Source organism: Astatotilapia calliptera, chromosome 4 (genome assembly GCF_964374335.1).
Source record: "Astatotilapia calliptera chromosome 4, fAstCal68.1, whole genome shotgun sequence".
NCBI classification, from domain to species: Eukaryota; Metazoa; Chordata; class Actinopteri; order Cichliformes; family Cichlidae; genus Astatotilapia; species Astatotilapia calliptera.
In genome coordinates, this window is record NC_137425.1 from 12,927,735 (window position 1) to 12,941,408 (window position 13,674).

Genomic DNA, 13,674 nt, shown 5'->3' on the forward strand with positions numbered 1-13,674 from the left:
CGTTCTTCCTTTCAGTCCCAAGCCACCTCATATTTTTACTTATGAAAAAGGAAAAGCATGCATTACACAAGTTAGCTTTATTTTCTGTTGCTTATTTCTGTTGCCCTTGTTATTAACCTTCACGTCTATATTGGTATATATATATGCTTTGTTCTCCCAAAAAAACAAAGCCATGTGAGTTAGGGTTCGTTTTTTCCTATTGGTCTTTAAAGGCACCATAATTGGTCTTTGCGCAGGCGCGGTGCCATGTAAACACAACAGTTGCGGTTGGTTGTGCGTGTTATCAGTTGCAAGTATCGTTGGCTAGGTTGAGTTTGAACGCTAGTAATTTTATTTCGATTTAAGAGCGCAATAGTTCCGAAAGGGAGTAAAAATTGTACTGCGTGCTGTAGTTAGCTAACATATGATAAGAGGATTCCCGTTAGCTTGCGGTGACGTTAGCATTAGCTTTGAACCTATGATAAAGCGCTTTAGGACAGGCTTGTTAACTACCTAGCTCGTCAACGCCTGATCTTTTTTTGTTGTCAATTAGCGCCACGTTGATTTTTTTGTGTGGTTTATCACTCTAACTGATGTCTTTGGCACTGTGACTGAAATGGAAAACCGTATCGCATTGTTATTGAGCGTAATTAGCTAATCAGGCAAAGTTAGCTAAACTAACAGGCCGTCGACAGACAGGAAACGAGCTCCGTTAACCAGCAAATAACGACAGCCAACCGGCTCCTCCTGTCTGCTCAGAAGAAAATAAAAAGAAGAATCTCATTTAGGTTGCTCAAGTGTTATCATATGTTGACTGAAAGCAGGTGAGCTTACAATATAACTCCATTTGAGTAGATTGAGTAGTGATTGAACGAGAGTTGGCTCGACGTTTCCGTGGCCTTTGTTGCAGGACCCACGTAAAATATTGAATATGCTAACAAAATAAGCATGGTTCCAGCAACCGTAACTGGTCACAGCAACTGTATTACTTTAACAACTGTAGTGCTGTAGGTCTATGGTGTCTTCGAAGTACCGTTGAGAATATACCGAGCTAGCTGGTCTTGAATATAACAATGGCAGCTTGCAGTGACTTTGCATAATAATCGTCATGTATACACTGTAGCAGGGATAAGTCATTGCTTTTAAATTCGTCTACTCTACAGTTAACTGAGGAGTTAGGTCTCATATGTTGCTTACACTTGTTTTTAATAAGTTGGTGAGGCCAAATTAATCTTTACCTATTTTGGCTTTCTACCTGAACAGGAAACGGCAGCACAGTGGTGGTGATGAGGAGAATGGCCACCTGGTGCCCCAAGCCAAAAGGCAGACCAGAGCACATCCCATCTCTCCTGAGCCAGGGCGTGATGCCTGGGACTCTGAGGTACAAGCGTTAACTGAAACTTGCATTAAGCATGTTATTCAGTTCATTTAGAAACTATAGAGGGAAGGTAACATGATACTCACAGAAACCTGAATAGAAATGCAGAATAAGCATTTCTCATTTTTTTGCATGTCATTAAGAAAATTTTGATATTACACAAAGATGACTGGTGTGAATACAAAGTGCAGTTTTTAAATGATGGTTTCATTTATTAAGGGGAAAAAGCTATCCAAACCTACCTGGCCCTATGTGAACAAGTAAACCTAATAACTACTTGTGCCATCCTTTGACCCAAGAACTGCAGTCTAGCTTTTGATAACTGGCTACGAGTCCTTCACATTACTGTAAATGAATTTTTGCCCTTTCTTTTTTACAGAATTGTTTTAATTCAGCTACACTCTCTAGGTTTTTGAGCACTTTTCGAGTTCAGGACAAACCCAAAGCATCCGAATCTGATTTGAGTCTAGAATTTGACTAGGTCAGTCCAAAGCTGTCCATTTTTTTGTTTTCTTGAGCCATTCAAAGGTGGACTTGCTTGTGTGTTTTTAGATAAAAGTCCTACTGCATTGACTAGTGTGTTTGAGCTTCATGGCACAAACTGATCAACAGACTTTCTCCCTTAAACGTTACCTACCATATTTGACTTTTAATGTAATGTTGGCAGCACAGTGGTTGGCACTGTTCCGTCACAGCAAGAATGTCCTGGGTTCAATTCCACTATCAGGCCGGGGTCTTTCTGTGTGGAGTCTGCATGTTCTCCCTGTGTTTGTGTGGGTTCTCTCCGGGTACTCCGGCTTCCTCCCACAGCCCAAAGGCATGCAGTTAATAGGGATATGTTAATTGGAACCTCTAAATTGCCCATAGATATGAATGCGGGTGCAACTAGGTGTGTGTGTGTGTGTGTGTGTGTGTGTGTGTGTGTGTGTGTGTGTGTGTGTGTGTGTGTGTGTGTATTAGCCCTGCGACGGACTGGCAACCTGTCCAGGGTGCACCCTGCCTCTTGCCCTATAACAGCTGGCATAGGCTCCAGCACCCCTGCAACCCTGAAAAAAAGATAAGCAGTAGAGAATAGATGGATATGATGTTGATGTACAAATTAAATTTTATGCTGGTACTAATGAAACTCAAACCTTATTTTCCAAAACTTTCAATTAAAGATATTAAGATTTAAGATCATTTAAAACATGCATTTTGTGTTCATTCAGGTTATCTTTGTCTAATGCTAAAATTGGTTTGACCTGAAACATGTCAGTTTTCCAAATCTGCAATAAAAGAAAACAAGTACACTTACTTGCACCCATAATGTCACTGTGCAGATGAAACTGTTGTAAAATCATGACTGCTTGTTCCTTAGTTTGAAATATCCCTCTGTTTTCCTGTATTAGTCTGTGTACATGTGGTATTTTAACTTTGTAGTATTTAATTTTATTTTTAGTCAGGAGCTTTGAATTTTACTAGATGCAGATTTAAAGTAGTATCTGTTTCACTTTGTATGATATTAAATTCCACGTTGATGTGCAGACCCTGGATTCTAACATTCTAATGGTAATGTAATATCTGCATTACAGTCATCCAACAGTGAGAGCAGCAGCAGCATCAGCAGTCCTGAACGTGCAGCTGGGAGCTGCGTCAGTCAGTGTGCTCAGGGCCCCTGCAGTCCGCTTAGTGTGGGCAATTCTTTTGAGCCCACAAACCCAGTGTCCTACCTGCATATCAACCGCATCCTGAAGGATGCCCACTTCCAGAGCCTTCAAAACCGAGGTCACCTGAGAGACACATGACGACATAACGTCCCTCTGTCTGTCGCCAGAGGATTGAAGCCCTGAGATGAGTATGAGGATCACATGCTGAGTCACTTCACACATCTCTTCCCCACCCATCTCCACTGTGGTATGTCACAGCTCTATAGATGTGTGGATGGAGACCAGCATCTGGTCATGTGTCTGAGGATGGTTCATCATTAAAATAAATCATAATGATAATCATTTTAGCAATAATAACTGTGATCAACAACCATTCTTTTGATCCACTTATTTTCCGACCAGTCTGGTTTACGTGCTTCTCTATGAGCCTTATTGTGACTAGAAGATGATGATGAATCCATGTATTTTGTCTTAAATGTTGTGTGAAAACAAAGCAAGCTGTCAAGGTGCCACCATACACAATTTTAGGCTGGTCAGTGTGACTGCTTTAGGCTTCTAGTAGGGGAATGGGGGTTGTAAAATGCTGAATCAGATGTCTGTGTAAGTACATAGACCAGTCTCAGGGAGGATTTGCACTTGTCTTGGACTGCTCATTTGCTTTCATAATCAGACAGGGACTACTTTATGGGGGGCTGTAGAAACCATGGCTGTTAACTTGGCAAAGGACAAGATCTTTTCAACCCTTAATTATTTAAATACCTGATTTACTGTTTTGTAAATGCATCTCAATCAAACGTGTTAGAGTTGGGTCACGGAGAAGGTCACATTTTTGAAGGATTGATAACACTCCACTACAGAGAATTTCCAACAGTTTGACTGGTAAAATATTTTCAGTGCCATTGCATTCTTGTGTTCATTTTCATGTAGTTTAATTTACTTCTGATTTTGAAATTTACCATGTGTGGATCACTTGAATCACACTTTTTGTTAGTTCATGTTAATAATAACAAGATACTGAATTTAAAAGAAATAAATAAAAAGATGGACCAGTGCTTTTGCTTTTACTTTTTTTTTTTTTTTTTTTTTTTTTTCTCAATTCAGTACCTTGTTATTTTAGTTTGAAAGCCAAGGCACTGCTAACCAGCTAGCCCCATCTTTTTTCTGCTAGCTGGGAAACTTTCAGCTGCCTTCAGTGAGTCTGTTATCCCAAGAAGGCTCTTTTCTGGCTCGGTACGAAATCAGCTGTAAGCTGAAAGGTCACTTCAGCCAGAATCTGCAGCAGACGCAGAAATTGTACATGTTTCATAATGCAAAGCTCAGCAGACGTGCAGATCAGGACAAGAACCAACATCTTTAACTGTAGTCCAATTCAATGGCGTTTAAGTCTATTTGTGGAACGTGATAAGTACTGGAGAGGCAGGGAAATGACATGAAAACCACGAGAATAGCCTCCTGGCCAACATGGGAGCTAGGGTAAGGTAGTTAATTCCAATTAGACCTAAAATAATATACCTCTGTATTGCAAGTTTTGTGAAAGTTATCTGATAAGATTGGTCGACCACTCAGCCCTTAATGCAGACTGAATCATCTATAATAAGGTGCATGTAATTATAATGTTACTGTTTTAAATAACAACTGGATGAAGCCATTTCCAAATGAATATAATAACGATCAAAAGGGACAGTGGGAATGCTCTTATTTGTCTGTATTATTATTTTTTCTTATAATAATGACAATAGAGGCTGGTTGGTATAAAATTGAGTGGACAAAGCTGACTAACAAAAACACAAGAGTACTTTGATTATTGTGAGTTGAGCTCAGACGAAGTAAAGATAATTTTAGTGTTTTGTGACCATGGAAAAGTGATCCAGTATGTTACCTTTTTATCTCGTGACCACAAAGAGAAATCCAAACAGTAATAACACCCATTAGCTCTACAGCCTTCCAGATGTCTTATTTTCTCAGTTTTTTTTGTTTTTTGTTTTTTTTCTTTCTTTCCTTTATTGTACAGGGGATGGTGCATTTGGGGGACAGCTAGTTGTTTCTGTCCAGACAGAGTTGCGGTGCAGCCTTTTAGGTTTAAAAAATAAAAAATAGGCTTGGACTGCAATTATTACTGGAGCCACTAAAGAGCAGATAGTTTTTTCTGCCTGTGCACTACCATTCAGATATTGCTGCATGAGTGTCCCTCTGCACCAAACATCCAGGTGGGTTTCTAGCATCCTGTTGGGATTGATTTATTTAAATCATTGTCCCAGGACTAAACTCAGTTGTTGTTTTTCTTTTATTTTAATTTTTAAACTGGCATGGCAGAAATGAAAGCCTTTTGAAGATGTGGTTTATTTTTGTTCAATTTTATATTTTTTCTATATTATATATTTAGTAATGTACATGATATTAATGTGGCAATGATTCTTTTGTGAATATCCTCTCATTTCATAAATAAAATTTATTGATTTTTCAACAGTTGTCTTTCTTTTTTTTTTTTTTTGCTTCTGGTCACCAAATGTTTTATGCTTTCCAAAGTAATGATGTCTTTTGGTTTGTTGTTAATATATCAACTCTTAATTTTCAGTGCGAGAAGGAATGTTTTCTATTGGCTATTCATGCTGTCAGGTTTGCTCATTGTGGAAAGTCTATGCATACAGGTATCCCATCTATCCACTTTTTTTTCCCCTCCAGTAATGAATGGCTCCCCATGCACTGAGACCATCTTTAATGAGACATGACCTGTGTCTAAGGGAAGCACAATGAAAGGTTTCTTTAATTAGCATGCTATGTGTCCTTGTCACAGACACAGTAATAGATTACATACATTAATGCACCACATGTAACCACGGTTACCGTACTGGCTACTGTGGGCGCTCATTACTTGCCTCCTTTGATTCACCCACTCCACCTCTGCTAAATTAGAGATGACAAATGGGTTAGAAATGTTCCCGCATTGTACAGATATACCTCTTTCTGCAGGTGCATGATTTAACTAACATACAGCAACATACAGCCTTTCATCTAAGCATCATCATCTGAAGTATATCAGAATATCCTCTTGTTTTGTTGTGGACAGATATATATACATATAGAGAGAGAGATAAATAGATTTAATTTCTTTTTCCAATATGCATGAGGGAGGAAAGAAGCCTATTAAAGATATTATACAATATTGCTTCCAAAAATGATTCTTTAAGTTGATGAAGTAATAAACTGTAAAAGGTACAACAGCTAAAGTTGGCCAAGGGCTGTCTTTATTTTAACCAAGTATGTAATTATGTATTTATTTATGAATTAATCTAACTTTTCTGATCTTATTTAACATTAAGTGTCATTGAAGTTTTGCAAAAGCCCAAAGGCTGCTCCTGCACCAACCTGCCATTAAAACAACCCCAGTAGGGTTGAGTGTGCATCCCAGTCTGTGCTGTGGAAGCGGCAGATGTTCTAAGCACAGATGTTCTCAAACAGAGCAGCAGAGGGCAGCACACTCTGTTAGCTAGACAACGGTGTTCATTGCAGTCTGAAACTCATAAACAGTAAACAACTCCACAGCAGGATCAAGACATGTGAGCTACATAGAAGATATTTATCTTTAATCAGTTGTTACATAGAAACACACACACACAGAGTCCTTTCCTTTCAGCACACAGATATGAAGGTGGGCGATGATGAATGGCTCCCATCAGTTGAGTGGAGAAGCAGGAGAGAGTTAAATGCGCTGTCCTTGTTCTGCGGTCTATGTATGCGCATACATTGTTATATTTTTACCATGGCCAGCTAAAAATCTGGGTTAGTCTATGGCTCCTTTTCTGTGTGTCCTCTCGGCTGATTCCCATCTCGCTTTAAAGGTGAATGCACGGTGAACACCAGTTACACACAACAGTGCAGGCAAACAGAGAAACCTGTGCATGTTTTACATTCATCAGTGTCTGGTTCACCTTCAGTTTCAAGATTTGCAGATACCAAAGCTCCTGGAATAATCTAACCAACATTGTTCTAAATAATGTTCACAGGGCAGTCCCTCAAGTAATGGACATTCAGGTGTATATATAGTTATACGTATAAGTGTAAGGACTAAAAGAACATGAGAAAAGACAGAAAAAGTCTGTGTTAAGCTGCTCTGGTCACCTTTGACTCTGTTTGCCAGACTCTGGCTGAAATGTATTTGGGCAGCTGTTGCCTGGCATGAAATGGTGATTGGGTTGGCATCAAGTATGGTGTTTTCCTTCTCCAGCCAACACAAACATCTGCTTTGCCTCCCATCACCATTTCGCCCGATATCAAACAACAAAGCTCGCCTGCTCTGCTGCCCACGGCCATCCTAAGGATTAATGACCCACCGAGCACATTAGCAGTGCCCTATTGCCCCTGCCTGGCTGGGGATGGGAACAAGGAAAGCCAGGGCAGGCAAACAAGGAGAGGGAAGGATTAGTGGTCCGGATGATAAAGTACTGTACAGGTCAGGAATCAAGATGAATAAATTTTCAGGTGATTGTGAAATGTTGAGTATTTTCTCTTTATACACTTGGCCTTGATCAATAATTTTACTGCCAGAATAAAAATATTGCAATATCTGAAAAAAACAACACATAGCAGGGAAAGTCATCTGAGGATAGAGGTCGTTAAAATACGGAATGTATGGCTACTAAAGCACAGCACTCAGGCTAAAACGACTTGCTCTTAAGTAAAAACAAAAACTAAGGATCTTCTTCCTTCTCCTTTATGAGCTGACCTGCACTGCTCCTGTGAGTGCTCACTTTCCTAAATGCTGATGTCCGGGTGTGGACGGGAGGGCTGGATTACCTCAGTGACTGTAGCCTAAACATGCAGCTCCAATGCAGCTGAGACACAGTCGTCATTTTCCTGAGCGAAAGAAAGCACAGTGCGGCCTCTATCTATAGAGCTGTTTTAAAGCTTTGACCGGACTGACCAGACAAGGAAGATAACCAGCTCTGCATGCTTGGGCCGCTGTCTCCAGTCCACTTTATGGCCTCCCTATTCAATTTCACACAATACATTCCACGGGCAATGTACAGTTTAAGCTTTTCATCGCACAGCCGAGTCTGGGCCCCAATCGGACGCTATAAACGTTCATCCCAGAGTTCTGTGTGTCACATGCATGCTGCAGCTGTTCCTCCTTTTATGGATGCTTAGGAGAATATTCACCCACGCTGTCTTGTATTTGTAAAATGTGATGTTTACGTGGTTCCGTTTTGCTCTGTTGAACTGTCAAAACTTGCGGGCTTTCAACCCAGAGAGCCCTGCAGAGAATAAGTGCAATAGTTTAGAGAGTGTCATGCTAAGTGGGACTGTTTAGGGTTGGCTGGGTAGAACATGCACTCAGCACACCACCATATAGACTGCTGTTTTCTAAATGGACCCTATTAACTGAATGGAAATGGGCTGCACTCAGGCCTGCGTTGTTAGTTCAGAGAGGACAAGCTACGCGGCTCACACAGCCTGGTGTCGTCTCAACACGGCTGACCTGCCACACTGGCATGTTTCATCACCAGAGGACCGATATGGCGCCGCTCGCAGCCACCAAAGGGCAATTTGTTGCATTTGGACTATAACTGTCAGGAAGAGATATACCCTCACTTAAATAGCCGCCCATAATCTGCCCCTCTCCCTGTATTATCCTAATTGAACCCATGGGCGGCCAACACCATCAATAGCTGAGCTCATCTGCAAATTAATAAAACATGGGCCTTCACCAACTCTATGTCTGTGATAGAGCTTGGAGCTACTTAGACACACTAAAGGAGAGAGTGTTTGTGATTTTTATTTGGAGAAGAAAAGGAAGTACAATAAAATGTTCTCATTTTGTTTTCCAGCGATGATGAGCACAACTTCTTATGGCTCCCATGGTCAAACATGCATTTCCTAATGAGATCCTTTATCTTCTTCTCCTTCCAATAATGGAAATGCCTATGAAAACCATTATACACCACTTACCTAAACATCATCGTGGTAGTTACCCTGTCATATAGTGTTGCTAGATCACTGGTTGCAGGTTCCAGCTGATTCAACAGGTGATACGATGTTCTGTGTTTTTTCCTCACTGCTGATGTGAGAACACATATGCCTCAGTCAGGACTGAGACATGCTGGCACCATCAACAAGTGCCACATCAGCGCAAGTACGGGGCGGCGGGGCTTTTGACTAGTGTTTATTTTGACTGTCTGGACCGAAGCCCAGCGTGATGTGGGAGACTACGAGAGAGGTGGTCATCATAATAAGACCTGCTTCTTAATAACAACAAATCCTCGAGGACACTAAGAAAACAGCCCGACGTTATTAAAGACATCTATCACATCTCGTGGGCCGTTAATCACTCAGTCACCATCTCTCCCTCCACCTCCTTTCGCCACTGATGATCACTCTTCTACCGAGTGTGCAACCAAGCCCACAGTGACCAAACTTTCCTCTTCTTGCTCTTTTTTCAATCCCATGCAGCTTTCTTCTATGTAGCACAAGGACCTTTGTTTTCACACACACAAAAAACCCACAGCAAAGACTTTCAAAGACTTTGACCTCCCACTGGTCCCTGAAAAGGAAGGCCAGGTCCAAAGTGGCATCACTCTCTGAGGGAAAACAGTGGTCCTCCAATATCAACACAGCGTACCTGGCCTTGAGTGCACCTCAAAGCTTTTGGTCTATTCATGGGTTTATTTTACAGAAGAGTTAGTGTGCACTAAAAAAAAGAAGAAGAAAAAAGAAAAAGCCTCTTGGACATAAAGAAAGGAATGCTGTAAAAGCTGCAAGGCCATGACAACTTGATGCGCCATCAAGACCGACGCTGAGCAACCACAAACATGGATAAAAAAGGCTGACATCACAGGGCTTGCTTATATGGAGTCATGGATATATGGACAAAACAGAAAAACAAACTGACTCCCCAAAGAAAACAGAGCGAGTAATCCTTGGACAGAGCATTGTTTGGGCACACTCATGATTGTTGAAACACCTCAATGTTATTGTGAATGATGGGGCATGATTGTCTGTGCTGGACTGGTTACAAGGTGAGGGGGTATAAAAACATGAGTAACCATTAAACAACGAAGGGTTCCCACAAAAAAATATACACATATATGAGAATGTTTAAAGCTTTTAATTACATGCATAAGAATGAAGAAAAGTATTTCAGAGTATAAGAATCATGTCATAACCTTTGAGTTAACTGAATCATACTAAAAAAGGATGGGTAGAGTTAGAATATAGTAAAGTGCATTTTTTTCTCAACTCTCTGACTTCACTTGCGCTATTCTTGGCGATTTCTGCAATGTTTGACTTTATTCCAGTGAAATTTAAGGGAAAATATAGTGCCTTTAAAAGAGTCTCTAAACCAGCGGTCCCCAACCCCTGGGCCTCGGTCCGGTACCGGTCCGTGAGTCGTTTGGTACCGGGCCGCGAGAGTTGAGGCTCAGGTGTGAAATGTATAGTTTTCAGGGTTTTTATCGGCTTTCAGCGTTATTTTGTTATCGTTTTTATCGTTTACTCGGTTTTCCTTGGTCTTTTCACGTGTGTTATGAATAAATTTTCTTTTTTTCGGGACCTGTACTAGTTTTATTTTGTTGTATTTATCCACGACACCTTAAAGGCCGGTCCATGAAAATATTGTCGGGCATAAACCAGTCCGTGGCGCAAAAAAGGTTGGGGACCGCTGCTCTAAACCATCCACCGCCTCCTTTGGCTGTGAATCCAATGTGGGAAAAACATACTGTGACTTTAAAAAAAATCAAAAATCAAATCTAGATTTGAAACAAAAAGCTTACATTACAAACCGGAGGTGAGACGTTTAAAGAAAGTGGATATTCAGAGATGGGAATCTTGGTTGTAAAGGATACTCACTTCAGGCAAATGAAGGTCAGATGTATGGGTGGATGTGGATGCTGGGAGTTATACAACACACTGAAACTCTATACCAAAGGCGAGTTGCTCTCGAGCAGCAACTGAAATGTGGTTAACTTGTAACTCATTTTATAACTCAAATGCTTTGTTATGTCCATAAAGCGTTTGGACGTAACAAAGCATGTATGGTCAAGCTAGTATGGTCAATTCTGGCTGCAGGAACCCAATGTGCAAGTGGTTTTAAAATGTGGAATCCAAAACAAATGGGTTGCAGGATGGTGGCTGTGTCAGTCTTTTATACAGTCTCTGCTAGCATACAAAGTAATTCAGGAATTTAGTTTGAAATGCACCTTTTCCCCTCGCTGACTTGATTTCAGATTTCTAAATTTTGCTGTGATGTCAGGACTGAAAAGCCAAGCCAAGCCAAACTGCAGTTCCTCTAATGGCCACTTGACTTTCACTAGTTACTTTAACAGCATGAAGAAGTATAATATATGTTTTTAGCCTACATGAGTAGTTTCCTCCATCATAACAGCTGTTCGGTTGGCGAATGTTTTGATTTGTGGACTAAAGGGGACGGTCCCTTGATTGATAGCTTTTCTAACATGCTCTAGCTAACGGCCTAAAATCCACTGAATTGTCCACTGTGTGTTTATGCTCTACCTGCCTTTTGGAGCATTTTTAATTGAATGATCTGATACATAATTTAGCTTTCTGTGTGTTTTTTCATCAAAGAAAACAGTGAGTAATCCTTGGACAAAGTATTTTTTTGGCACTGCACATGATTGCTGAAACGCCTAAATGTCACTGTGAATGATGGTGCATAATTGTCTACAACCTGTTCAATCTTCAGTTGTGGTGAGTGAAATTCTAGTGTTTTGTTAGCATGTAAGCATTCATTAACTGATCTGAATGTATTTGCCTTGCACCCATGCAGATTATGAGTACAGCTAGCTAACATTAGCCGATATCTTGGTGCTTCAAAAAACCCCTAAACAATGCTAAAGTTAAGGCTTTAAAAGGGAAGTCTAAAACCAGTGGGTGACATCACAGTGGCTGTGTTCATCTGTACAAAGTCTGTGATTAATCTCCACAGACTCCCATGTTAAAATGTTTTACAACAAACTCTGCTGTTTACATTGTATTAAGGCTTAAAGTTGTGCACTTTTAGAGGGATGGACAGTTATGTGACAAGTGGCACTGACTAGGCCCAGCTGTCTATGAAGTATTGCCTCAGCATGTTTGATTTTCTTAGCTGGACCTCTCAGACATTCACAATATTATTGTATTCTATGCTCAATATTCCATTCAGTTAAAAATATCATCAATTTTACTGTTTTTTTAACAGCAGGAGATCAAAACATATTGACATATTCACTTTGCTATAGATCAAACAAAAATAAGTTAATCCATAGTGCTAGTAAGTGTACTCTGTTCCTTTTAAACACAGCCAGGTTATCCATTTGACCCTGCTTTGAATCTTCATCCTGAGCAAAGTTGTTAGGTCTAGCTTCATATTTTTCACACAAATGTGACAATATAGATTTTTCACATTTAATACTACACCAAAAAAAAGAAAGAAAGAAAGAAAGAAAGAAAGAAAGAAAGAAAGAAAGAAAGAAAGAAAGAAAGAAAGAAGAAGCACATTTCACAAAATGTTGGGTTCTGTGTGTGAACAGCACCCCTTCTTTCTGACAATCCCACATTTCCTGAAATGATAATAGGTGTTCAGACTGTCTAACACTGTTTGAAATAGTTTGCACAACTACATTAAAATCCTCCCTACAGCTTTGTGCATTAATAATTTAGCGCTCCGGAAGGGGCCATTCTTCATAAAGATGACTATTACTTTTGATTCCTAAGTAGTAAATTTTACAGCTGATACTTAAGCGCAACTTCTTCTGTAAGGTTGCACGTGTATTGTCGCAGTAAATTAAATTCCTAGGACTCGAATAGGATCTACCAAGAATGCCAGAAAGAGACATAATACCTTTATTTCTTCAAGTGTGGTCTTTAAAACAGCGCAGTGTCATGCAATGAGCTGTCCGGTTTCTATTTAATGATTTACTCCCGCGAAACTTCAGTGGAAACATAATATTTTACATCCCTCTGAATGTCTTGTGTAGTGCAGCAGAACGTAATGTCGACTTTCATTACTGGAATTGGAGTTTTTCAGAGAGTACAAGCTGGAGTTTGTCCAGACAGGGCTGTTGAAATTTGCTGTGTTGATTAACATAAAAAAAAAAAAAAGAAGTCACTCACTGTCGCTGTCACTGCCCATAAAAAGTCGAGCCCAAAAGACATTAAGTAGAGGATTTATGGCCCCTATATATTTGAGTGGAGGGCTGCTAAACCTTGTGAAGTCTCTCTTGGCGCGGTAAGGTTTTGCTTTCTCTGTCTCGCTCTGTTGGTTTTTTCCCTGTTGCTTCAGAGTGCCTACAATTTCCCTTTCTTTATTTTCATTGGCATTTAAAGAGCACAGCGCTCTGTTGAATGTACTCATTCAATAGTGAGCTTTTCAACACAGACATACACACAGGAATACATTAGAACACAGACCCGTGTACACACACAAAGAACGAAGCCATGCGCATGCAGAGAGTAGACCCTGACTTTCCTGCTCAATGCCACATGACGTTGGAACCCAGCGAGCATCAAACATGCACCGGCTCTGAAAGCATTTCTACCTGTCTGTGTTCGTTATTGTTGGGGGGGCATTAATTGATTGGCTTTAGTCCTGGCCTTATGAAGGTTGCTGAAATCTATTCAGACCATTCTCTTTGCCTGGTGGAGCAGAGCACAGCGGTGGAGCAGCCGCTGTCTCCAACT

The 13,674-nt window shown here is 40.4% G+C and overlaps 1 protein-coding gene across 1 annotated transcript; it reads left to right on the forward strand.

Moving 5' to 3' along the window:
• The first annotated feature begins 217 nt into the window (after positions 1-217).
• Positions 218-5,467, forward strand: LOC113020688 (protein VCF1). The gene is made up of 3 exons (XM_026164858.2): positions 218-803; positions 1,243-1,360; positions 2,929-5,467. Exons 1-3 carry the CDS (start codon positions 787-789, stop codon positions 3,139-3,141), a joined length of 348 nt encoding a protein of 115 aa, XP_026020643.1. The 5' UTR covers positions 218-786; the 3' UTR covers positions 3,142-5,467.
• Positions 5,468-13,674: the final 8,207 nt, after the last annotated feature.